At 49.3% G+C, this 27180-nt stretch overlaps 2 protein-coding genes across 3 annotated transcripts in view; both read left to right on the top strand.

Moving 5' to 3' along the window:
- The first annotated feature begins 2967 nt into the window (after positions 1 to 2967).
- Positions 2968 to 6660, top strand: ABO (ABO, alpha 1-3-N-acetylgalactosaminyltransferase and alpha 1-3-galactosyltransferase). The gene is given in 5 exon segments (XM_005142485.2): positions 2968 to 3014; positions 3113 to 3148; positions 4983 to 5117; positions 5584 to 5984; positions 5987 to 6660. Coding segments are annotated over 5 exon segments (897 nt in total). The 3' UTR covers positions 6265 to 6660.
- A 4146-nt stretch (positions 6661 to 10806) lies between these two features.
- Positions 10807 to 27180, top strand: part of RALGDS (ral guanine nucleotide dissociation stimulator) — a 57135-nt gene continuing 40761 nt past the window's right edge. The window contains exon 1 of one of the 2 annotated variants that reach the window (XM_034067633.1): positions 10807 to 10934. In XM_034067633.1, the coding sequence (XP_033923524.1) occupies positions 10914 to 10934 (21 nt within the window). In that variant the 5' untranslated portion in view covers positions 10807 to 10913. Of the gene's footprint in view, positions 10935 to 23543; positions 23903 to 27180 lie in introns of those variants that run through there. The other variant, XM_031043193.2, reaches the window with a different exon arrangement.

The raw sequence follows: 27180 nt of genomic DNA, 5'->3' as shown, positions 1-27180 counted from the left end.
AGCACCACTTTGTTCTAGGAGGTCAGGCAAGTTTATTTAGGAGTAACAAAGCTACCTTCAACCATATCACTTTTAGAAAAATCTCTGAACAAATTCGAGGAACTTGAGTAACTATTAAAAATGCTTTAGCTGGTTATTGTGTTTATTGAGACTTTGTCATTAACTGCAACCACATCTTTTTTGTGTTTGTTTGCATGCATTGTGAACCCCAGAGTTGTAAATCAGTTGAGGACAAATATGGTAAATGTCAGTGAGATGGTTTTAGATGCAAGGAGACATTCTGAACTCATCTGGCTCCTGTGTTCTTCCAGATTTGTAACACAGAAAATGAAGCAAAAAGGGAATGCATCAGCTGTGCTCCTAATGATGCAGTATTTCAAAATGTGTCTATTGCATTTCCTGAGGGATTAGATATTTACTCTGTACAGACACCTGGAAGTAAACTATGCTTATTAAATACCTGAAACTACATTAAAATAACCAGAATGGTAATGTATTTTTTTTAATTGTGTTAATTTTACTATTGAATTTGAGGATAACTTTTATTCTCTTTTCTTCTATCTGTTCATTATCCACTGTCCCTCCTTATCACCCAAGATCTGTGCTGTCAGTCTCTGTATGCCATGGTGGTAAGTGCATGAGGATGGTCAGGTGCAGAAAACGAGACTCCCCAGCAGAGCATCTGCAGAGTGATTCTGTCCTATATTTTCACTTGTGCTTTGGGGGAAAATTCTGGGAGGATGCTTATGAAACTGGAAATCTGGGAGGGGCTGCAAGCACCACAGAGACAGCATCAAATTGAGGCTTGAAGTTTTAAAAGAATAAATAGCCTGAAAATTGAGTAGAATTCCATAAAGTCAAGTACAAGGTTTTATATGCCATAGATCTGGCCAGGAGAGAAAATGTGTGGGTTAGATTTGGCCACAGGCAAAGCAGGCAAAGCATACGTTGGAATGTTTGAACTGCACAGTATTTCAGTTTTGTGGGGTAATCCTGCTTAACTTTATACTGGTGAAGGGTCAGCAGGAGTATTGGTTTGTTCTGGCACCAGGTTTCATGAGAATGCACTGATTAGAGACAGTCCAAACAAAACTGAAATGGCAATAATCATGGGTCTTGAAGTTAACAATCTACAAAGGAAGACTGAAGAAGTTGTGGTGGTTGAGCTCATAGGATAGAAGTGGGAAGGAAAAGTTGTATCTTTCAAATATGTAAAGGGAGGCTCCAGGTGCATGATCACTGTCATAAAAAGATACAGACCTGAACTGCTGCAAGCAAGATCCTGGTTGGAAATTAGGAAGCCTCCTGATGAGGAGGGCAGTCACTTGCACTGGTTGCCTGCCCACCCCATGTCTAGCCAGCTCACAAAGAATGGTTGAGCCTGTTGAATCTTCCTCTGCACACTTTTCCCTTTCTCATGCACTGGAGGCAACAAGCACAAGACCAGATATGTGGCACTGCAAAATCCTGGCATCAGTAGCAGCTCTCATTACAGAATGAGCTGGGAAATTAGCTAAAACTGGCCAAAGCACAGAATGGCAACTAGAGGGGCAAGGCTGGTCACAAATCCTTCTGCGTTTGTGGATCTGCAGCATTTTTAGGCAAGAATCTCAAACTGCTCAGCATGAACCCATGAAAATCCATTATATATATATATATATATATATATATATATAATTTTGTTTTCTAAGTTGGATTTTGTGATGCTTCTTGTTGAAACCTGGTTAGATTCATTGACAGGAGAGTGTGGAAGAAGCACCAAGGGGGGTTTCTGTATGGCATCATAAAGCAAATTAAAGAACTTTTTGCCACATATCATTTTATGGGGAAAGGAAAGAAATTAAAGTGGGAAAATGGCCACTGACATTTCAGCTCCGTTGGCACTGTTGCCTGCCTTGCGAAGGGCTCCCCGAAGTAGCAGCCTGTACCAGTTCCTCCCACCAACATCAATGCTATTGACTGTCTATAAATACAAGTTTGACAAACAGCTCTTTTATTTGTCTTACCCAGGCTCCAGTCACATGCTAGAAAGTGCCTTGCTCTAACTAGAAGCTGCATTACAGTCTCCACAGCAGCAGCCTGGAAAGCTGCTCTGCAGAGCTGCACTTTACATACATACAGAGGATGCTGAGGAGGCAGAAGCGAGCTTGCACACATGGGAAACTTCTCGGCAGTGTTGTACTGTATTCCTGAAGGTACTAATGAATGTAGCCTGTAAGAATGAATGCGCTTGTAACAAGCCCCTCTGGAGGCCAATTGCAAAGGGTTTGTGGTTTTTTTTTCACAGGGTATGTGTTTCACACTGTGGGAACCTTTACTTCCCTGTGAACAGAAAAGGGATTAATTTGAGCTTTTAGGGTAAGCCAGCTAAGGTAGGTGAAGCTGATTTTTATGCTTGCTGAAACATGAGTAATTTCTTTGATTTACAGAGAAATATCATTACCCAATATGCATTATTATTGTTGTGTGATGTTTCTTTGCTTGTGTTGGACCTCAGTTTACTGTTTTCCTACATGCACCTTTGGAGGAAGCTGTCTGTGGCCATTACTCTTCTGTGAAAACTTAACGTGTGATGTGTGTCAGGTAGTTCAGCCCTCCAGGTGATCTGGTTATGTAGGGAATGGAGCACATACATGACCAATACTGACAAGATCCTAAGCAGTATGTGCTTCCCTGGACTTTGACCCCTAAACTCTGATTTACCCAGACTTGGAGAGCTGCCAGAATCTCTCTGTCCCTGTTTTGTGCTCTGACTCAAAACTGCTACTCGTCTGACAGCCCTTGAAAGTGTGTACAGGCAATGTCTATTTCTGTACTAAGGACGAAGCAGTGTGCACAACAACTGGAGCAAGGAGTTGGACAGCTGTTGGACAGTCAGTACAGCAGCAAGTCCTGAAGCTTAACCTGGCTCATAATCTAGGAAAAACATTACAAACCCTTTCTTTTCCCACCCCACCATGCAGCTCTATGAAACTCCAATACATAGAAGAGAAGTTAATCCAGCTTTTCCCCCAGTAAGTACTGACTTCTTATTCCCTGACCTTTAAACTGCTATTCCTCTCTTCCAGGTATATTCATGTATTATTCAGTGGATAGTTCTTAACTTTTATAGATTATTTTATCAGCAGCCAAGAGTGCTGGCTCCAAAGTAAGTTTCTTTGAGCTTTGGCATGTGTTTCTGCCTGACTTTGGTTCAGGGGCTCTGTGGCACTCAGTTTCAAAGTCCTGGTACAGACTGAACAGCACCTACTGATGACTGACTCTATGGTATGTCTATGGCTGTCTGTGCTGCTATAAGATTGAGTTTAGTCCTTGTATACTTGTTAACATACATACTAAAAATTCCCAAATACATTAGCACACACACTCAGCCTGTCTACAGAGTTGCTGCTACAGAGGAGCTCATCTTGAGATGGGACATACAAATAGCTGGAAGACAGTAAGAAATAGCTTCTGGAACTGTTGTAGCTGTAAGCAGATGTGGGAGAGCTTTGAATCTATTTCAGGGCAACATCAAGCAGGTGCCTTGTATGACCTTCAGCAATGGTTTCAGCTAACTTGCTGGATCTTACTCTGGAACAAATTGCAGGCACTCACGTGGACAAGTCTCTATGGGAAGCAGACAAGCCCGTAAGTTTAAACACCCATGGAAGGTTTCAGGCAGCAGCAGCTAAGAAGTGACTCAGGCAAACAAACACTCCTTTGTCAGCTCGTGTTTGTTGGTACTCTCCTTTGGTCCAGCTCCTGTGACCTGACTCTTATCTCTAGCAGTTCACCTTCAACAACCACCATTCTTTTGCATGTTAATAAACATGTAACCTGTTGGGGTACATGGTAAGCATGTACCCTGTTGGTACGTACCTTCTCCTACTCTCTCGCACTATTTCAACAGGACATGAGGCCTGAATATTTCTCTCCTCCATACGGGAATAAATTAATGTGTGAAATCAACTCTGGACTATACTCTGGACTAAATGAGGAGAGAAGCTTGTAACTTTCAGTATAGTGTCTTTTGAAGGGGGTTCACTAGCATGCACTGAGGATGCATACCATGGATATGAGTCATCAGGAAAACCAGTGCAGCCCTTTCAAATGAAATGAAAAAAGCCCTGCTTAGAGAAGCAAACCTGCAGACTTTCTTTTCTCTCTCTCAGATAATTAACCCAGAAAGCAAACAGCTGAGTTAGTACATCTCCTACAAACCAAATTCTTCTTCCTATATAATCTTTTAATCATATTATCTTATCCACACAGACCAAAAGTATTAGATCTGGGTTGAAAGTGTAGTGCTCCTTCAGCTGTCAAACTGCTCCTCACAGGTCCCTTAGTTTGGCTTTTGTGGTATTACTGCCTTCAGGGAGCATGTCAGATGAGAGACTGCTTCAGCCTCCCACTGTCATGCACTGTGCTGTGCATGACAAATTTCATTAGCAGAGGGCTAAAGATCACAGTCTGGGGTGGATGTGAGCAGGCCAGGGTGAAACACACACCACAAATGACATCTTGTTTTAAAACCAAAAAGGTGAGAAAGAAACTCTTGAGAACAAAGAAGAAAGTTGAAATGGCATTGCATAGCTGTAACAGGACATAGTATGTTCAGTATTTGCACTACTCACACAGGTTTCTGTAACTTTGTATGAGAGCCAGCATTCAAATGTGTAACAGAATTCCAAATTATATCTAAATGTGGTAAAGCTATGTATAAATACTGGAATAATAAACTTTCATGCACAAACTGTATTTTAATAACACAGCAATGGGGTATATTTTCATAGTAATTTCATATTATTACTTGTGTTTTAATCTGTAGTAGCAATCTACATCAGACTGATAACAAATATGCGTAGGTTCTCATTCTGTGAGTTCAGTGGTCATTAAGCTCTTCTCCTAGCTGCCTTTTTCAGTGTTTCTTTCCAATTTACTGGACTTGAAACCAAAAAGAGCAGTTACATTTCATTAACGTTCTCTTTCTTTTCCTTCAGGCATCAGGATGTGCTCACAGTCACACCATGGCTGGCTCCCATCATCTGGGAAGAAACCTTTAATTCTGAGATCCTAGGCCATGCCTGCAAGCCGCTGAATCTCACCATAGGGGTGACTGACTTTGCCATTGGAAAGTGACTGAACTACTCAGTGGGCACAGTTCTTGGGTTGGTGCACTTTCTCTGTGGAAAGATTATTTCAGCTTTTCGTGTCCTCAGCAGAACTGAAATCTGTCACAATCTGTGACATAAACTTTTATGCCCATATATTGTGTCCATAAGCATAGAAGCCTACACACAACAGACTCAACACCTATTGCACCTGGAGCATGTTCAGTATTCCTGAAGTATTCCTTATGCTCAAGGTGCCTTCTCATTAGAGCTGTAGATAGGTCGTTGGTTTGTCAAAGCAGGGATAATATACCTGTTCCTTGTCTTCCTCCATACTTTACCTATTGCATGTACAGTGCATGAATCCTTGCAGCAATAGCTGGACAACATTCTTCATCCCTTGTCTTCTTCCATTCATTAAAGCATCCTCCGTAAGCCACCATGCATCCCCTGGTGTCTGCTGTACTGTTCACATGTGGTGTCTGCACAGGTACAGCAGGTCTGTGGGCTGCGTCTTGGAGTCAGCAGAGAAACATTCCATGAAAGGCTATTGGGTGAACTATTATATCTTCACTGACAACCCTGAGACATTCCTAATGTCTGGCTGCAACCAGGATGAAGGTTTGTCATTGTTCCCACCAAGAAATACCCCAGCTAGCAAGATGCTCAGGATGGAGGCCATATAAAAGCACATTGCAGAGACAAGCCATCAGGAGGTGGACTACCTCTTCTGCCTGGACATTGTCATGGTGTTTTGCAATGCCTGGGGGCCTGAGACCCTGGGTGATACAGTAGCAGCCATTCACCCTGCCTATTTCAATGTTCCTCAAAGCCAGGCCCCTTAGGAGACAAGGAGCTCTTCAGCAGCCTACATCCCTGATGAAGAAGGGGACTCTGCAGAGGAGGAGCTGTGTTCTGGGGGCTCATCAAGAAAGTCTGTGGGTTCACCAAGATTTGCAACATGACCATCCTGATGGACAAAGCCCAAAAAAATGGGATCATGGCAGCCTGGCAGGAAGAAAGTCATCTCAACCAGCACTTCCTCTTCCACAGACCCTCCAAGGTGTTTTCTCCAGAGTATGTATGGGATGCCAGGAAGCCAAAGCCCCCTGAAATTCTCCTCAAGTGTTTTTCCACAGTGGATAAGAACTACAATGAGATACGAGATTGACCATCTGATCCCTGCAGAGATGTCCTACACACACACTTGTTCTCAAACTGACTAAATATTAGCTCCCACAGAACATGCCCCACCATGAGCTTTTGTTCCCAGTGTGAACAAATTGAGAAAGGAAGATGTCGTGGTTTCTCTGGAGAACAGAAGTCTTAATGCATTTTAGAAGCAGCAGCTGAAGTGAGGTGAGAATGAAAATATTTCCAAGTTCCTAATCTTTGTCAATACAAGCCTCCCACTTAAGGCTCCAGCACACAAAAAAGCATCCAAAAGGCCAGTTACCAACTGCAAGACTGTCCTTATAGCAAGGCTGCAGATGCCTTTGCCTGAGTGTTTTCCTGACGCCTAGCAGAAACTTGGCAAAATCAAAACAATATTTAACATTCCTGTGGAGAAGACCTAAAGTTTTAGTAAAGACCTTTTCACTTAAAACAAACAAACAAAAAAAAAAAACAACCCAGAAAACCAACCCAAAACCAACTGAACGGCAAACACCACAAAAGCCTAAACAAACAACTTTGCAGGGCAATAAATTTCCATGCTCTATGTTTCATGCACTGGGATTTAAACTCACACTCGTTGTCAGGATCAGGAGGAAACTTGTGCTCAGAGCAAGTTATACCTGATTAGTGTGCAGCAGGATTTCTTGGACCTCACTAGAGAGCTGGTGCCAGCCATTGCCCGCAGTAGGAGCCCTGGTCTGACAGGACAAATAGTGTGAATTTACATAGCAGTTTTATTCCAAATTCCAATCTGTCTTTGGAGATCTGAGTTTAGACAGACCTCGCACAGCTCAGACCCAGACTGAACTTCTTTGAGTTTACTGCAATCACAGATGTGCTCTGAACCTTTTTCCTGGTTTACATGTCTCTGTGGACTATGTAATCTTTTCCTATCCATTCCTCCAGTCTTTTCCAACTTTTCAAAGCTCTGTGAAATAAATTGGCTAGAAGCTGTTGGAGCTTACAATAAAAACCTGTATGATGCATTTCCAGCAAACAGGGTGATTTCATTTTACAATGAAATGCTCCAGTGAAGCTGTGAGTTCAGTATAGAGATGGAATTAGGTTGGGTTTAACATTTGCTCTGTAGGAATGTGATGAGAACCTAAACCAGGCTTTAAAGCCTGACACTCAGGGGAGCAGGCTGGGGGTGTCCAAACAGGGGCACAGCCATGGCTGGGCAACAACAGCTGTGTAGCTGGCAGCTACTGTCACAGCATGGAGGTCCATGTGCCACCTCCCTTGCTACAGCATGTCTGCCGTAGCCAACATCTCCATTACCTCCTGAGGTGTGCTGCCAAAGGGCTGTGCACATGTGTGCTGTGCTCATTTAATGGGAGTGGGGAGAGACATCAGAGGGAGCAGTGTGGCAGCTCTGTATGACATGGAGAGGAGAAACAGGAGTGAAAGGGCTAAGCTGACTGTTTCTAAGGGAACAGGTTTTTAAAATAGAGAAAAGAGAAGGGAAAAAGAACTCATTTGGCAGAAAGAGAGAAAATGGGAAAGAGCTTCCTAACTCTACTTGCTTCTCTTCACGTAAGCAAAATGCTGTATGGCAGTGTATCAAGCTTTAGGGCCCCCTCACTGGTTGAAGATGACTTAATGAGCCATTTGAGTCCTGCATTAGCTGGAATGGACATGGCTGTGCTGTGCTAGATTTCTTACAAAAGCATTCAGATCCAATATAACCATGAAATTATATAGCAGACACACATCCATAGGTCAGCTCTGCCAATGCCTAGCTCCCCTTATGTCTTAACTCTCCTCTAAACTGGTCTGTGTTTGCAGGCACTGGGCTTCATGCTGTCATACTGAACTCCTCTGCAGGCATTCACAGCCTGTATTAAATCCACCATGAGAGGGAGTTCTCCAGCACAAATCATGTGTGATAGAGGGTGGTCTATGTTTCTGGGGTACCTGCTCTGAAAACCTTTAGTGAGAGGCTTGGTCTGCAGCTCTGTTTCTTAGCCACCTTTTGGCCAAATCCAGGACCCTGTGGGCATTGTGGTAATGGCCTGACTTGTGTGGTGCCGTTCTCCCCAGGAGAAGGTCTTGTGTCACATATTAGGTGACACAGTGCTGCAGAACAGGGCTTCATTTTGAAGCAGTACCTAGAAACTCTCTCTGTCTCTAGGAAGCAGAAGAATGTGATTGCAGAAGCACGCTCCCCAGTGCAGTGTGGGAGATGCTCCCTGAATCAGCTCATGCCCTCCTCTAATTAATGAAAACCTGGCCTTCTGTTGTCATCTCCTGATGATTAATCCCCTTCCCCCAACACCAGTAGCAAGCTTTCCTTCTCTCATTTGCATTGTGCAGCCTGAGGCTTGTGGGCCTTCCCAAGGATGGGAGCTTCCCAAGGACATACTTTCTGATCTGGATCCCCCATTGACATCCTTTACTCAGTGGGGAAACTGAGGCACGTGGTAGTAAGGCAGCAGCCTAGTACTCTTGCATGTGAGTAACTCCTCCATTTGCCACAAGGGACAATGTTTGTCTTACATGTCCTTGTGCCAAAGGGATTTGGACTTGGAAACACAGGTAGTACTGCATGGAAAGGGGGTCACCACATGTAAATAAATCACTGGCTGATTTATATTGCTTTCAAGGCATTTCCAACTCAAGCTCTCTTTGTCCTTATCCAAGCCTCAGATCAGTAGCTTGTTGCCTCCCCCATGGCCCCTTGTTCCATCCATCCATCTATCCATCCATCCACCCATCCACCCCCCCAACCATCCACCCATCCATGCTTTTCTGCTTGGCTGGAACAGATTTATCCTTCATTGTCTGTTTAAGAACCCCTCTGACAAGCTTTTTCTTTCCTTGTCCTGGCTGGTTATTTGCACAGTACGTTCATCCCCAAAGGGAAAACTTCTCAGGGGATCAGAAACAGAAATTTCCAGCACTGAATATGATCCGAGGTGAGAACAGACCATGATCCTCTTGTTTTCATTGCTGACAGGACAAGAATTACTCCCTCTAAGCCAGACCAGCACCCTTTTCTGCTCCTATTCAGATTTCCCTTAACCCTCCCATGTGTTGTGTTGCCTAACATTGCTGACCAGAAAGATTATTTTGAACCACTTTGATACGTTATACAAGGGCAGTTGTGAAAGGACCGGCCTCGTCAAACCTCTGTGAGAGATCTGTGGCTGGGTCATGGAGATGAGGTTGTCTTGGAGCAGAAATAGATGAGGAAGGATAAGAACATCAGTTACACATTCCCTGAATTAAACCAGCATGGGGAATGTGTGTCTGGCTGGGTTAATGCAGCTAAAGCACCATGGTGGTGGAAAGGAACTGTAAGGCTGTGAGCTCCCTGTCAGAATGGCTGGTTTTACTATTCTGCCGTTTGCCTTGTTTAGCCTGTGGCTTTCTGAGGAAGGAGCTGACTCTCTGTGTCTCCACAGGGACTAGTCTTGGTTGCTCACTAGTGAATGGGAAGCACAGAATGAGTTTCTTTCTCAGTGGGGGTTTGCTTTAATCTCAAAGGGCAGCTCTAAGCACCAGGGTTACTATTTTCTCACTTGAACTGCCCCTGCTAAGCCTTGCCTCGCTACCCCAGCAAGTATCCAGGATCCCAAGAGGTGAACCACACAGAGAGCAGCAGCTGCTCTGCAGGTGGAGGGACCATGACAGCAACAGCACTTCTAGAGACAGCAGGAACTGGAGAAGGAGTTTACAGGAGCAGTTGCACATTACTCATACCAAATCCCCCATCCTGCAGCTCTGCTCCACATGTAGGTCTGTAAAATCAAATCATCCAGCAAAACACATGGGAGGAGTGACTTTTAGATGTCTGCCTACCCACTCATCTCTCTTCTTTCTCTAAGCATGAGAGTAATGCTGTACCGACCTGGCTTGTCTTGGGCTGGATTTAGGTTAAATACAGAAAACCACAATGTCTCTGTTTCATGTAAGACCAGTATAAAGTCATAAGAATAGCCAGGCAGATTTAACCAGAAGTCTCTGCTGCTTGTATGCCCTCCTCATCCCCTTGCCCCTGCTGAACCTTTAGTTAATTTAAAGGAAGTCTGATAAGATAAGAAATTGCTTTTTAAAAGTGCTTCATTCTGGGTTTTTGTTTTGCTGGTGTGGTTTTGGTTTTCTTTCACCATAGTGAGACCTTTTGAAGTATGTATTTTCCCACTGTCCAGCACTGATACCGTTATTATAACTACACGATGCTGCCCTTCAGCAAGATCCAACTCTCTGGCTCTCGCACGGGTGCACCCCCGGGACCGAGAGCATCGCACCGTCTGCGTGCACCCTCGGCGACTAAGAGTGAGGCGGTCTCCTCTCGGCTCCTGCTTCTCCTGACATCACTGCAGCGGCGCAGCACCGGCCTCGTAAAGCGGAGAGTGCGGAACCGCTGCGGGCAGCTCCGCACCGGAACCTCCCACAGCTTCTCCGCGGTGTCCGGACTCACCCCCGTTCCGCGCACTGGGACGCGTTCTCCGCCCCGCAGCGCCTGCGGGCCCCGCCCCCGGCCGCGCCCCCGGCCTCGCCGTCCCTCCCCGCCCTGCCCTCGGCGGTCCTGGGCGCGCTCGGCGCTGGCGGCTCCCGGGAGCGGCGGAGCTCCATGGCCCGCGTGGTGCGGCGGTGACCTCGCCCCGCGGGACCCCGGCGCGGGGCCATGCGCGGGGCATGATGATGATTGACACTCAGGTGAGCTGCGCGCTTTGCTCTCTCGCGGTGCCCCCGAGCTCCCGGCTCCGGTGCGCAGCGGGTGGGCGGCCGGGCTCGGGCTCGGGCTCGGGCTCGGGCTCGGGCTCGGGCTCCTTCAGCACCTGGCGAGGGGGGCTCGCGATGGATGCCTAATGCGTGTGCGGCGCTCCGGCGCGGTGGACTCCTGGGTAACCGCAGGTGCCGTGTCTGTTGCTGCCCGCTGCGGCAGGGGGGGACACCGTAGGTGCAGCGGTCCCGGTGTGCAGCGAGAGCTTTGGCCGGGGAGAGGCCGAATATTTTGCAGGAGGGAATCTGATCTTGTTTTGTTTTTTCTCTTTTCACTTTCCGGCTGCGTAGTGGGTAAGTGCTGTCGGTAGAAGCGGGGATGAAGGATTGGGAGTGAAGTGAGGCAGTCTGGGACAGGGTCTGGCTGGCAGTGCGATTCTGCAGCCGTTGCTGAGCCGTGTGGCTGCTGGCAGGCTGCAAAGCTGCATGCTGTGCCACCAGGCCAGGGCCCCAGCTCTTCAGACAGCACCTAAGCCAAGTGACACCTAAAGGTCCCTTGTCCCTGCGTGTGTGTTTATGAGGCTAAATGAAGCTAAACTGAGCTAAGGTGGACAACAGCTCTATGCTCGCAAATCCACTGGAGCTTTGGGGGCAGGATGAAGCAAAGGTATGAAATTTGGGGTCTTACTGGAATGGGGTGCTCTGTCTGGTTGTGATGCTCTTCTGACTTTACACTTCCTATTCCTCTTCTAATGTTCCCCTCACAACACCAACCCTGGGAAGGGAAGGGGAATCTGTGCTGCTGCCCTTGTGGGGGTGGTTGAGAAGGTAAGTGGGCAGTGATGGCTCCTGAGAACCCAAGAATGAGTAAAGGAAAGGGCTGATGCTGTGGTGGAAGAGTGGGCAGGGATTCTTTTTTTTTTACTGGAAAATGTGTGTACCATAGCCACCTCCTGCACCCATTGGGTCTGTTTGGTCTGGACCTCATTTGCCTTGATCCAGCCCTATAAACAAAATCTGAATTAGCTCTATTGGGAGCGTGTGAGGCAGGAGCCAGCATGCATATGCGCTAGATTGTGGCATGTCCCTTTGGAAAAGAGGATTGGCAACCAAAATACTGGGGTTTGGATCCTGACCCTGCCAGAGGTAAAGAATAAGAGTGCTCTGTCAACATGGCTGTTCACTGGGAGAATAATCTTGCTAGGGGATCCAGAAAACTGCTGGTGTAAAACTGTCCAGAAAAACAATGTCTCCCTTCCATGTTGGGATTACATGTTGCATTCCTGTGGGGAGCTTTGTATTAAAGTCTCTGCTTTAGCCTTCTGGTCACTTTTTATACTTGCTCCTGTTTTATATCTGGATAAGCTAAGGCATGTAGAGGTTTTTGTTACAAGGCTGGAATCCTTCATGGCAGGTGTTACGGTGGAGAGCACAGGTTAGAAGCCTGAATCCTGCTTGAAGAGGGTGGCCACTTTGAGGGATGCAGCTCATCCAAGTCATGTCACTTGTGACTATCAGTTAAAAGGAATTTCCAGCTGCACCCACAGCCACACCCTGCCACAGGCACCCTGCCTCACCACTGTACAGATCCATTTTTCATGTCTCAAATGTTGCTCTCCCTGGTTGCTAAGGGAAAGACCCACACAAAGAACTGGGAAAACTCGGTGCTGCAAAGTAAATAAGCTGAGCAAACAAGCTTTTTTTTCATCTCTCTTCTAATTGCTGCAGATGTGTTGCTCACAGTGTTGACATCTGAAAGCAAAGGTTCATATGCAGTGGTAAATTTCAGCATTTCAAACAAGAACCTGCCTGTGAGCTGGGTCAGAAGGTGGCTTCCATCCTAAGCCAAGCTCTCTCCCTTCCTGGCTGTTGGGGCTGGAGAAGGGAGCAGATGGCAGACAAGCAGGCTCGGGGCTGGCTGAGGGCAGGGCTCAGAGTGCAGATCTCTGTCATCTGCTCTGAGGCAGGGAAGAGAGCTGTGTCTGAAGTGACTCCAATGGCTAGGAGTTAACTCTTGGTGGGGTGAGTTGGCAACAAGTGACAGCAACCAAGCGTCCAGCTGGCAGCAGGCCTGTGAGGAAGCGGGTAGAGAGATGAAAAGTCCCTCAGCGTGGTTCAGCTGCTCCATCTGGAGCTCCCACTCATGCATGTGTGCCTGCAGATAGTGCTGATCAGATGTGAACAGAGGATGAAGTGACTGCTGCAGGATCCAGAATAAATCTCTGGGATACAGTAGTGATTGATTTTATCCAGTAGCTCAGTGCAGTTTATTATTGTCTTTGGGGTCAGTTTGCTTTGAGATGACTCTGCGTGTGAAGAAAGAAGGGGCTTTTCAGAACAGGGCAGGTTTAGGTTAGATATAAGGAAGAAGCTCTTCCCTGTGAGAATGCTGAGGCACTGGCACAGGGTGCCCAGAGAAGCTGTGGCTGCCCCATCCTTGGGAGTGTTCAAGGATGGGTTGGACACAGGGCCTTGGAGCAACCTGCTCTAGTGGAAGGTTTGGACCTGGCTGAGCTTTAAGGTCCCTTCCAACCCAAACCATTCCATGGATCTGTCTCAGGGAGGATGCCAGCCTGCTTTCCAGGTGGGGTATGGAGAGAAACTGCTTCACCTGCCACCGAAGTGCTGTCATTTGTGGAGCAGGGCTGGCAAACTGGCAGCTACACACAGCCACTGGGGCTGGAGGTGCAGAGAAACTGCAGCTGGCCCCCTCAGGCTGACCCTGCTCTCCCAGGTGTCCCCACTGCCTGGAGTTTCCCTGGGTTAACAGCGTGACATAGTACATATGGGAGTGCATGGTATGTAGTGACAGGATCTGGGATTTTTCTCCAAAGGAGATACTTGGGAGTGTGTCAGCTAGATTGCCAAGGCCTTGTGAATGTTAGGGGCTGTTTGCCTCTTCTCCTATCCCCTTGCCTGTAGAGGGGCTGGAAGATGTGCTTCACCTGCAGGGTGCTAATGGAGAAGAGGGGTTGCTTGTCTGCTTTTGCCAAGGGAGCTTGTCTGCTTCTTCCTCCATCTCCCTCACACACTATGGTCCATAGATGGTGTCTGGGATGCTCTTTTTCTGCTCTGCTTCCCCCATCCTGTTGTCTTTTGCTCTGCTGTGCAAGCTAGAGGCAGTCCCCAGGCAGTCAGCTGCGGGTGCCCGCAGGGGCTGTCGCAGGCTTCCTTCCTGCTGCAGCAGCGCTGCCGCTGCTCCCGAAGCGTGCCGGTGGTCGGGAATGCGTTCTGCGGGTGGTGGTGAGAGGCGCAGTGCGCTGGGGGCTCGGGCCCGGGCTGCGGGCCTGGGGGGCTGTGCGGCAGGTGGCGCTGTTGTTCTCTCTGTCAATCACTGCCTTGCTTTTTGCCTTCATCAGTGCTGAGGAGGAGTGGGAGCGTGACAGAGGCTCTCTTGGAAAGCGGCGAGTACACGGACCTGAGCTCTGCTGCAGGGAGCAGGTCTGCTCAGAGGAGCTTGATGCTTGTGTCTTGCCTTCTTCGCGAAGGGGGAGCTGTGTTTGGCTTCTTGGTGATGAGTAATGTGAGCCAGCTCCAACCTCGGAGACCTAAGGTCCAATCCCAAAGCCACCATGGGCCTGCTGTGACACCTCAGGAAGATCAGTCACTGTGTCCCTCCTGTAAAAAAACCAGCCCTGATCTACAGCTCCCTTGTGCTTGTTCCCACTGCCACCAGTCAACCCATCCCCCCAGCTCTCTCTAGCACTTGGTAGACAAGAGGCAAATACATGACCTTTCCATCAGCAGTGGCTAGGAGAGGTGCCTTTGCTGCTTTTCAGGCTGTCCCAGCTGTGCTGTCAGCGTTGGCAGAGCTTTATTTAAACCCGTGCCCGGGGCAGTGTGTTTGGACGTGCTGTGTTGCTGCCCACGTGGCTGGAACAGTGCTGGGGTTTGCTGTGCCTGGGGCTGTCCCCGGCTGCTGTGGGATCCAGTGGCACTGGCAGAGCTTGCAGACGTTAGCAGTTTTCCTTCTGGGATTGTCCAAGCCCAGCCTGAGTGACCTGCAGTGAGGGTTCACCCATCTGTTTCTCTTGGGGATTTTCATTTTAAATGGTTTAATTTCCTGGGGACCTTTTGGCTCCGAAGTCACCTGGATGAACCCCTGCATGTTCACCTCTGTCTGTCACTACCAGCCAGTGATCTTGGAGAAGGCTCTCTGCTCATGTCTGCTTTCCGCACTGATATTTGCCTGCACTGCAAGTTTTGGCTGCTTGTCAAAGACAATGTTTGTAGACATGTGCTGACGTCAAAGGCAGCTTGGTGGTGGTGGTGCTGGGGGATCACAGACTTCCTGCTCCTTTGAGGCCCGGAGTGCAGTGGGAGTTCATGTCTGCAGAGTTACAGCCCCTCAGTTCTCCTGGGTTCCCTGAACTCTGGGATGCCCCCATGGGCTCCTGTCCTCATGTGTTCCCTGGAGAGGGTGTAGCTGCAATACAGCGTCCTTCACCACCCTGCCCAGAGAGAGGTTTCGAAGACTAGGGGAAGGAAGAAAAGAGGCAGGGCAATGGGTCTGGTGGGGAAGGAAGGGGTTCAGCTGTGCTCTGATAGGTCACTTGCCTGTTGCAGCTCAGAGAGAGTGCAGAAGCTGTTCCTTGGTCTGTCGTGTTTTTGTGTAGGATCTGAAGAAAATCAGAGAGACCTTAGATGTGGTGTGAGAGCCCTGGGATGAAAAGGCATCCCGGATAAGGCTCCACACTTCCCTGTAGGACCTAGAAAAGAAAGAAACAGGAGAGTAAATGAGTCAGTTGTGTAGATACTGACTGCTGTAGGCTGACCGTTGCTGTTTGGATGGATTACTTGTGTGGTGGGAGAACCAGTCCTGGCATTATCAGAGGAGGGAATGTGCAGCTGGGGTGCTCGTTGCTGGCACAGCCTAGAGGTAATGCTTTGCCCAGGATCCACAATGTGGCCATGTGAACCTCCTCCCTGAAGGCTCATGCTGGTTGATATTACCCTGCAAACTGTCTGGCTTGCACCCTTGCAGGTTTCTCAGGACATCCGCTGTTGCTTTTTATCTTTCCTCCTCCATGTGGTCCTAATCTGTTTCCCACTTCCTTGCTATAAACGCCCTGCCTGTCCTGAAGGCAGGAAGCAAACACTCCAAAGGCCATGTTCAGTGCTGGAGGAGCCTGCCTGGCTCTGTGCGGGCTGTTGGCATGAGATGAGGAGGTTGGGGTCATTTCACAGGGCAGCCTGTAGGTCCCTCTGAAATCTTTGAGAGCCACCCTGCCCTGTTCTTTTGGCCCTGCTGCCTCCATCTCACAGCAGATTTCCCACTGTGTTTCCTGCCCATCCCTCTCAGCACCGTGTCCCATGCGGTCATGGCTCTTTGCTTGCCTGCCTGGGGAGGAGATGCCACTGACATGAAAAGCAACAGTGGCAGCTGGGGTGGCACGGCAAGGTCCAGGGCAGGTGAGAGCTTCCTGGTCAGATGGGCTGCTGCATTGTGCCTGTTGGAATAGGAATACAGCCAGCCCTCGGCTGCTTTCTAGCCCTTTGCCAAGGAGGCAGGGCATCCCCGGTGGGAGCAGTGGTCAGATTTGCTTGGGGAGGGGGGGTGAAGGAGTCTTCCCATGGTGGTGCTGTTCAAGGCATGCAGAAGCATTGATTGTGCAGACCCAGGAACCCACTGCTTCAGACCTGGTGGTCACAACAGGAGAGGACAGCTGGCCCGGGGCAGAAGCAGCCACAGGATGGGGCTGAGCTCTGCCTGTGTGGAGTTTGGAGAAGAAGGGGATGTCCTTTCTCCAGGTGTTTTCTTTTATCCTGGCAGAAGTCCCATGTTAGTTGCCTCATGCCCAGCAGGCCAAGGGGATCGCAAATCTCCTCCTAAACAACCATGAGCCCTGAGCATTTGTATGAAGGGCACTGTTGAAAGTCCCAGCAGGCTTCAAACCCTCCCATTCAGCATTTCCATAGTGACAGGCTGGCACTTCTGGTGGCTGTGCTGTCCTCTGTGGCACCAGTATAAGGAGGTTGGTGCAAGCATGGTGCCTCGGTGTGGTGGGTTTGTGAACCTTGTCCCTTGTATGGGGGAATTGGACAGGTTGCTGTCCCAGTGATCTTGGAGGGCAGTCTGTTTTGCTCCCCTGTGGAATAAACACTGAAAGGAAGGGAGAGTTTTGTTTCAGAAGGGTGAGCCCAGCTTCGTGCTCCGTCACTGCAGGTGGCACTGATGGGGATTGCTGGCAGTATTGTGTCTTCTGACAAAGTGCCCATCCTGTGTCTCTGCATTCCTAACCCATCGTGAAAAATACTACGTCTGGCAATCAGCAGTGCTGTGTGATTAACTGATGGAAGAGAAGGGAAGGGGAGATTACTGATAAATGCTTAGACAGTCTGGGGAAGGTGCGTTTCTGCTGGTGAAAAGGCATTTGTCTCCCTCCTGCTGCAGCACAGGCCCTTGTCCTGTGGCTAACTGCTGCAGATATCCCTGCCATTCCATTTGGAGGCGGATCTGGATCCCAAGAGACTTTGGTCAGATGAGGCATCAGCCAGGCACCTGTATGTTGTACAATGGCACAGCCCCTCCTATGGTGCTTGGAGGAGGCCTGGTCATAGTGCCCACAGCTGCGCCAATGCCTGTCCCTGTCGTGGCATAGCAGTGTCCTCTGAGCTCACTGGACAGAGGTTTCTCGCCCTCACCTGGAGATGCTATGTGGCTCTGGGCTACCTGGGGCTGGCTGGGAAGCTGGGACTTCACATTCCCAGAAAGGTTTATTTTTGTTTTCATACTGGCTGTTGCTGCAAACTAGAGAGGTGGGATATAATCTTGAAACATTTTGCAAACAGGATACTGAGATATATTCTCTCTCCTAGGATGAAATTCACATTTTTCTATGAAATGTTTATGTATTTTGGCCAAAGCAGTCTGTCTCTTGCAAGGAAACACCTACAGTTATGACCAGGTGGTAATTAGGAAGAGTTTGAAATGCAGTGATATTTGTCAATATTTCAGGGCTCAAGTCCTGACAAGTTTTTACGTGTGGGCACCATTTTCCCAGGCAAGGCCTGCTCACTCCTTTGCACGCTGGCCAGTGACCTGCAGCCAGCGTTCTGTGTTTCTTGGTGGGATTCAACCTGCCTCTGCAGGGGCCACCACTGACGTGGCATCAGCTACTGCAGGAGTCGCAGCCCAGCTTTTGTGGAATTTAGCAGCACCTCTTGGAGCCAGGCACTGCCTGGGGGGGATCTAACTGCACAGATCCCCTCTGCACTTCCCGGTGCTGCTTAAAAGGGTGTTTAGTTACTAGATTGTAAAGCATTCCTGTAGTTAGGCAGTGAAAATCAATGGTGGGCCTCCAGGGCTGAGTTTCATCCTGTTTACAGCACAGACAGTTGAAGGCTGTTCTCTGTATGTGGCAAGGGGACCAGTATGGTGCTGGAGGGAGGCCGTTCCACCTCCCGGGTTGTATGCTGCTCTGGTGGGGCCTCCTGTAAAGGCAGAGGACATTGCATCAGTGTCCCCAGCCTGGGATCTGTCCCTACCTGGAGAGAGGGTGGTTATGGAAACTCAATAAACTGTTGCCATGACAGCTTTGAGCATGGCTCCCTCCCGATGCTCTACCCACTGTGACAGCTCAATATTATCAGCTCCTGTGGGACTGATTTCATCAGGATAAAGTGCTTTCAGCCTGGGATGAGGCAGCTGGATCACAAGCAGCAGAACCCTTTTATCCTGCCAATGCAGGGAAATGGTCTCAGAAGCAGAAATGAGGCACATGGGTACCTGATGGTCCCTCTTCTATGGGAGACAGGTGGTCTTTGTCCTCGCTTGCATCTTCTTGCAGTGCCATGAACTGCACCTCTGGTCTCTGTTGCTGCAGTGACAGTCTCCATGGAGACTGGTCCATCACAGCTGCATCACAGGACCATAGGGGTGGCCACTGGGAAATGTCCCCATCCCTCCCCTCTGGGATATGATGGCTCCCAGTGTGCACTCTCTGCCCTCAGGAGAGTGTGAAAATTGAAATCCCCCAAGTGACAATTGTGTGGAGGAATCCCAAGAAGACTAATTGGTGTCCCCCACTCCCCCTCTAATGCTTGTTGGCTTCCCTTTGCATGGATAGTGGCTACTCTGCAGCTATTAAAAGGCCGCCCCATGCTTCGCACGGGCTTGATTGCAAATTAATTTTGCATATGTACCTCTTCTGGGGAGCATGGGAATTTATCCGCCTCAGGATAGTGAATGGCAGATGGGCTTTCCAGAGGCCTGAGTTGCAGCATGAGCTGTGGCCACTGTTGGGAGTAACTTGGAAGGAACAAGGGTGGCTTCTTCAAATAAATACATCAGAACAAGAGTGCAGTGGGATTTGTAATGAGATTTCTTCTCACGACTCATTTGGGACAAAGCAGATGGATTTCAAATGGGATATACAGAAGCACCTATGAACTTATGTATCAAGATGTGTTTGATTTTCACTAAGAAATCAGTATCCTTCTGTCTCCTGCAAGTCCCACTAGGCATCCATCTTCTTATCTGCTTCCTGTATCTGCCTCTAGATCTATCCACAGGCTTTCTGTAAATGCCAGATTTCTTCAGGGGGATGCTTCAGGTTGGGATTTCTGTATTTTTGAAAGCAGGTTTCCCCTTTCTGTTACCGAGAACTGTTAAAGGGGAAGAACTGTTGGGATTTTCCATTTGCCTTTCACCCGTCATGCTGCTTTGTTTCCTCTTTGCCTTTCTATCAGCCTTGCACAGTGAAAATAAACCAGTTGGTTTGTGTTGTTTCAAAATGAAATGGTGCATGTGTAGGATGCCATGACATTTGGGCTTGCGGACAACACATGGAGTTGCAATTTCCTTTGAAAAACAAACTTGCCATTGTTATTTCTGTGGAAATTCTTTAGTTTTGTGTAAGTCTTTGCTTGACTGCATCAAGCATTGACATCAGCCCTTCTTAGGTGGGCCTTTGTCCTTGTGAATCACTTGGTGTAAGGAACAACCAATGTGGTGGGAGAGGTTGATCACCAGTTCTTGGATCATTCTGAATGTTTATGACATTGCAGCTATGCTGGGCACTGAGATCCTCCTATGCATGAGTGTATCCACCTATGCAAGGATTCAGTCCTGGTCCATCACGGTGTGCCCAAAGTGGTGTGCGTGGAGGGTGGCAGAGGCTGTTCATACCTTAAGGAATGGGTGCACTTCCCAGTGCAGCAGTCCATTTCTCCCTGGGGCAGCAGTAAAGCAGTTTGGAGCAGGATGCATACAGCATAGGGATCACAGTTTATTTGCCCTGCAGTTGTTCTGTTCCTGCCAAAACTTGCTGGAAAACAGTGTTTTTCCAGTAATGGTTGCTAAGCAGTTAGGTCTCATGATGTGCTTTATCTGCTCAGCTGGATATGCAGGAAACAATAGAGCTCTAGTGCAAAATGAAATGGGGAAGCATTGGTGGCTGTGCTAGGGCTTCCCTGCCTACCAGAAGTGGCCACTGTGCCAAGGTGGTACCAGGGGGAGATTTCTCCTGCACCCTTTGCAGGGCTTCCCCACTCCTTGGGCTTGAATGCACTGCTGCTGGGCTCCAGCAGTGAGTGGGTGCATCCTGTCTGTAAGAATGGCTCTTCTGCTATCAGTGCAGTGGTGTGTTTAAGGTACTCTGCTGCTGTTGCTGGAGGATCTGAGATTGTAGGCACTCATGCCAGGCAGACTGTAGGAGCAGTAGGATGAGGCTGTCATTCAGAAACCTGCATCGGATCATCCTGTCTGGGTTGATTTGATGCTGGGGAAATCATTGCTTTGTAATTCTGCAGAAAATCTCCTGATTCAAAACCACTTTGCCTGTTTCTGCTGAAGGAATGTTATGTTCCCCAGTGACTTAGGCAGGTGTCTGGGGAGACCGGTGGGTGGATGTGTAGAAGTTGGCATGAGGAGAAGGTTTTGTGCTGTCTCTGGGACTGTGTGAATACCCACGTCTGGCTGGTTACCTTTGACTGAAACCTTCCCTACACAGCAGCTCTTGTGTCCCACCAGCCCCTGTCTGCTGTGTCCTGTTCCTGTTAGCTGGAGGTGGTTCTCCAGCCTGGCTGTTCTTTTGTTCAGCCACTGCTGTGCTGCCTGGAGTCTCTCCTGGGACTCTGCACTTGTAGTTTTGCTTTCCTTCGCAGTCTGGTCGCTTGGCTTGTGACTTTTCCAGAAGGTTGAGGGCAACCCTCTGGTGTCTACAGCTGCCTGGCGGAACGGTGCCATGTTCTGGAGACCAGTAGAGCAGACTGAGCTCCTGCCAGAAGTCTGTGCTCTGGGGTAGCAAACTCTGCTGTCTATCCCTTGCTGTTACCGTGAAGTCCAGGGGAGCCCCCGCAGACCTGGGCACCTGTGGATGATGGGACTGCTACACCTCCACACCACCTTTGCAGGGACTACTGTTCCCATGGTAAAGAATAGCTGCTGAACAGGGTGATAAGTGGGTTCCTGGGGATGGTAGCCCTTGGAGACTCTGGCACCAGACTCTGAAATCTGTGTCCTTCTAAGGATGTTGATGCAGTCACTTAGGCCCTTTGGAAGGTGCAATTCCATCTGGCCAAGCCCAGCTTGTTACTGGAAGATTGTTATTGGAAAGCCACGTTCTGCCTACCTGCTGTTGTGGGGAGGCGAGTAACCTGGGCTTCAGCTGAGGCAAAGGTTTGAGTCACATTTGCTGGAATCAGAGCTATGGGAACTCTCTGTGCAGGGGACAGATTTTGTTATGATAGCAGTGTGAAATGTGGGACTGTCCTCCTTGGGAGTACATGTTGTATTGAGTCACCAAGACATTACCCATGTAGAAGGATATTGACTGGGCATGCCAGGGTGTTTCTTGGGCTGTGGCACTACCTCTCTGTGATGGAAAGAGCCAGACAGTTGCCAAAATGCTGTCAGCCAGAAGCTAGGAGATGGCCCTGGAAATACTGCTTTGTCCATGTCCTGAGCTGTGATGTCCCCTCGCTCTTCTCCTGCAAAGCCATTCCCAGGGCTGCTGCAGCTTTGCCCTCTGTGTTGTTGCTGCTGCTCATCTCAGCTATACAGTGATTGAAAAATCTGCCTACTTTCCAGTTAAAACATATTTTATGGTGGGTTTAATCCCATCTGGCCTTGTTTCAGGCTTGTACATGAATTCCCATTCCTGCAGGATGTAAACACTGGTTTTTTCACCCTTGTGTTTCTCCCAGGAACGATCGGCTGGACCCTGCTGCAGTCCCACACTCCGCACCAGTGCACTGGGAAGGTGCCCAGCTCTGCAAGTGTGTGTGAGACCTGTCGAACCCCTGCATCTCAGCCAGCTCTGGCTCCTGGGGTAATGACTCAGCCCCTCTCTGGCTGGGTGCTGAGCAGGGCTGGCCCAGCCCAGCTTACCTAACACCACAGGAATGCCGGGCTCAGCAGGGCTTCTTGCTCTCCTCTGAGACACGGGCATGCCACACACTGTGCCTGTGGCCTCAAGGCAGCAGCTGGTTTTGGGAAAGCCGGGACAGAGCTGCCCTGTCCCAGACCTTTGCCTGACAAAGGGCAGCCCCCAGAGTGGGACCTGCTGCTGCCTGCAGTCATGGGAAACCACTTAAAAATGCCTACTGCCTACTTATCATCCCTCCTGGGCTTAGCAAGAAGGGCAGCTCGAAGGACATAAACTCCTGTTTGTTTGAGGGCAACGAGGACTTTGTATTGACTTGCCCTGGCATTTTGCACCCCCTGTGTTCGTGCTTAACTGGTCCCAATGAGTCCCCTTGCTGGGTGTGGCTGATGAACCCACCAAACTGCTTCTGTCTACTGCTGTCTTCACTGAAGGGATGTCTTCCCCTGTTACTAAGCCTGGTCTCTGCAGCTGATGAGGGTGAGAAAATGGCTCACAGACTTGGCTTCAGGTTTACTCTTTTTTGTGAGAGTTGTAACACCTGTGAGATATACATTGCTCCATGTCTACTCTCTCATCCTACTGCTCCTGTTGGTGTGCATTCTGTAGGAAGATGCCCTTTGTAGCAAAACCACCCCATTTTGTGCCATACTCTTTTTAGCAAAACTGTTTCAGAATTGCTGTCTCTCTCTGATGGAAAGTCAACCGGTGCCATACTCACCTGGGCAAAACTTCCCATCAGGATTGACCTGCACATCAATATTCACTGTCTTTTAGTGCCACACTGCACTGCCATAGGCTCCCAAGCACTATCTGGATGTGAATTATTTAAGCCTCACTATGGTCTTTGGAGTACAGGAGGGCGTTGAGCTGAAACTGCCGTGGACAATGGAAAGCAGGGGTGGAAGAGAGATGGAATGAAAAAGGGAGGCTGTAGCTCCTATCATTCATGCTCTCTTTCTCACACCCTCTCATCTTTCCAGCTCTGCTTGTCTGCTTGCCACAAAAGCCAGAGTGAAATGCTGTAGCTGCTGCAGACACTGTGAGCATAATCTGAAATCAACAGCAGGCAGGACCTGTTGTGTCTCTGGGACAATGCACGGGGTTTGCAAGTGCTGTGCATATAGATGAGGCTGAAAACCTCGCATCAGTGCAGAGCAGCAGCTGGAGCCAACAGAGCTTGCCCTGAAAGAAAAGAGGGGCTGGAATAAGGCAGTGTGCCGTGGCATGCTTGCAGGGGGCTGCTTCCCCAGCCTCAGGAACATCGCTGGCTACATGCACACTCACACACACAGGCGCACTTGCTCACACACGCGCACACACAGCCTCTTGGTGCAGCTCCTCACTGCTCTTTGATTTGCAAGGAAGGAAATACGACCTCTTACAGCAGCAGAAGCATCAGCTGTTGACAAGATGTGCTGACAAAATCGAGCAGGGAGAAATCTCATATCTGTTTTGCTGTCTGGGCTGGACCTGCTCCTGGAAGAGGAGTGGCAGAGGAGAGAGAGGAGAATGAGCAGCCCCTCCATCCCTGGGAAGATGGAGGCAAAACCTTTGTTCAACGTGCAGAAGGCTCTGGTGCAGCCTGTGCAGATGTGCATGTTGGATATCCCCCTGAGCGTGCAGGATGATGATGTAAGTAGAAGGCAAGTGAGCTGCCAGCCCATTTTCAGCTGCAGGGATGGGGTGGGTATGCAAGGAGAGGTGCTGTGACCCTACCCCAGCACTGTCCAGGTGTGATGAACTTCTGGCAAAGTTAAAGATGCCAAGAGCTGGCACTGCCTCCAGATGTGACTGTTTCCTCTCTGAAGTAGTGTATTTTGGGACAGACCATGTCTTGCATTTGCCACATCCAAGGCACCAAATTGAAAGGAGGAGTTTGGGAGGGAGGGGAAGCCTTCCTACATGGAAAAAGCCTTGTGTTGCAGCTCAGTGTGAAAGGGAGTGTTTGCCATGTATGTCCTAGCTCAACTGCCTTGGAGCAGCTGGTGTGTGTGAAACCTGGGAGGCACACCGTGATGCCTGCCTTGCCTCATCTCCCGTCTGTGTGGGCATCGATCCTGCCCTCTCGCTCTGCTGCTGTGCTGCAGGTGCAGCCATTGTAGAATAGGGCTTGGTCCACAAGGCAAAAAATGGTGCTGGTTGCAGCAGTGAGATGGAGGTTTCCTGATGTGTCTTGGGTCAGGGGATTCCTGCTGAGGGCTCCTCTTGTCATCTTAACTCTGCCCCTCACAGAAATATGCCACATATCTGTCGTACAAGAAGGCAACCTGTGGTAAAGCTACTGCAGAACCCAAAATAGGGACCTTGTTTTCCAGAGGGGTAGGTGGTGAGCAGTTGGTGTCCCACCTGTGTAAGGGTTTTGGATGTGATCCAGGTGCTGTTAAAATTCAAGGCAGAACTTCCTTTGATTTTGGAGCAGGGAAATGCCATGTTCTTGCTCTGTGTGTTCAGTGTTTGTATTGTCACTGCAGGAGCCTTAAATCTGGATTTTCTTGATGGGAAACAATTGATATGTCATGGTTGATATCATGGTTGATATGTCACCTTCTCTTCAACATCATTTTTGTGTTTGAAGAGGTGAAATGACAGTACAGAAAGGAGCTTGCTTCCCTGGGAGCAGGGAGGACTTTCTTGCAGGGCAGTGTGTTGGATCTTGGCAGGGGCAGGAAGCACAGCAGCCTCTGCAGGATCAGGGGACTTGCAGGGAGCCTCCTATATTTAGAAGCCCCCCCGGGCTTGCCAGGACCTCCTGTGCTGCTGCTCTGATGAGGATACTGCGATGGCCACTGCAGAGCTGGAGGGGTGTGCCGGGAAAGGCGCCCCGAGAGCCGGGTGCCTCCAGCAGCCGCTATGAGGGGCCGGGCGGCGGGTGCCGGGGAGCCCGCGGCTCGGCGCTTGCTTTTCATGTAGCTTCATTCTTTAAGCAGCAGGTTTCTTAAGGCTTACGCTGTGCAAGCCCCATTCCTGCTCAGTAGTGCGATCTGGTGCTGGATTTCTCTGTGGCCTGTGATGCAGCACCAGGGGATCCTCAGGGTCTGCCTGACGGGTGGAGGCTTCACTTCCCTCTCGGCAGAGCAAGGAAACCTAAGCTGGAGACGTGGGCAGTGGCTGGGACTGAACGCTGGGTTGCTTGGAAATGATCTCTGCTGCTAATCACGTTCCTGGGTTTACTGCACAAAAGAAAAGTATTTTTGAGGTGGTTGTGCGCTGTTTTAAAGGTTGGTGGGATTTTTGGTTGTGTCACAGTGGGGCACTGGTCAGTAATCTGGAACATGGGGGCATCCCCAACCCTTGGGTCATTGCTGGCATGTTGGCTCCATTGTGCAAGACTGAAAGGGTTAGCGCTTTTCTTGTGGAAACTACCTGAGGTTAGGCTGGGTGCATGGTCTCCAGCATCCCCGTTTCCATTTAAATTGAGGCTCTGGATGTGCACTGTGTATGTTTCATGGCTGTGATCACCTATCCCAGCACAGGGCTCCACTGATGCTTTCATCCACTGCTCTCTTGGGCTTTAGCAGAGCAGGATGGGATCCTCAGGGGTTAGCACTGGCTGGCAGCACCTGTGACCAGGAGGTGGATTAGGGATTGCTCTGCCTCTCTGTGCTTGTGTGCTGCTGCTTCGGCGCTGAGGATGTTTGCCCTGTATTCCATTCCTGGAAAGTGGGGGCATAGCAGCTCCTGTGCACCATGGAGCTGGCGCCTCCCTCTGCTGCAAACCATGGGCCAGTGGGGAAAAGCCAGCGGGGAAGTCCTAAGCGGTGTTTCTGTCTGTGGAGTGATGGGAAGACTCTTCTTTCATAGCTGAAAGATTCCCCCAGCCAGCCAGGGTTTGGTGTCTGATGCTCACACTGCATGCGAGTACCTGCTCATCTCCCTGCCTTCACTTCTGACAGTTTGCATGGGTACCTGGAGGGAGCTGTGTTGGCATTTCCCCTTTTATTTCAGGGCTTTCAGACTCACTAATGGCCTTTCTTCTTGGAGATGGAACAAGCAGGTTGGGAAAAAGTTTAGGAGCTATATTTCATGGGGACCTTTAGGTGCCTGAACCCAGAGAAAGTTTTACTAAGAGATGGGGGTCCAGAAACTGAATTATTCAGGGAATGTCCTAACAAGTGGTCAGACCCTCCCTTCTCTGCAGCAGGCTGGCCCAGCGCTGCCTTCCTGGCCTGTTGCAAGTGTGCAAGAGGCAGGGGTGGGACAGAGTAAACCAAATCAGCTTCAAAGGAAGGGAGCTGGAGGTTTTCCCAGCATTGCTGGTTTCAGCTCCATCACTCACCAGTTCCTAGCCCTGCTGTCCTTTGCAAAGGATATTCTGGGGTAGTGAGTGCATTGCTGAAGTTGAATTGGCACTTTACAGCCCTCCCTGCCATTTGCCAAAGGAGTATCATGCCCAGTCAGCAAGCTCCCCTCTTTCTGAAGTGCCTTGCCGCCTGTGGTGAGCAACATCTTGTACTCCTGTTTTTCAGGAAAACTGCTCTGTCCCAGCATGGAGTGGGGCTCCTTTGGGGAGCATTTCAACAGCAGGCAGTAGACCACTGGAGGGGATGGAGGGACATGGGCTGCTTGTGCCCATGTGGTCAGCTGAAAGGGGAACGTGAGGTGCGTGTCAGGCAGAGGTGTCTCTCGTTTCTGTTTCTCTTTCTGGCTTTCAGTGGGGCCATCATTCCTTCCCTTTCATAATTCAGCCACAGCAGTTGCAAAATTTCCCAGGGTTCCTCTCTTGCTATTATGGGTAGGGATTTCCAAAGCTTTGCTAATAAAAGAACAAAAGTTTCTATATCTGGGAAATGGGGAAATCAATGAACGGACTGTTACAAGTGCTATAGCAGCTTTTGTGGCATCCCAGGCAGTTGCCTAACACGATGGAGCTCTATGGGCAGTTCTTTTGTCAGCAATACCCACTCCGTGTG

Source organism: Melopsittacus undulatus, chromosome 11 (assembly GCF_012275295.1).
Source record: "Melopsittacus undulatus isolate bMelUnd1 chromosome 11, bMelUnd1.mat.Z, whole genome shotgun sequence".
NCBI lineage: Eukaryota > Metazoa > Chordata > Aves > Psittaciformes > Psittaculidae > Melopsittacus > Melopsittacus undulatus.
This window is presented reverse-complemented; position numbering and strand designations above follow the sequence as displayed.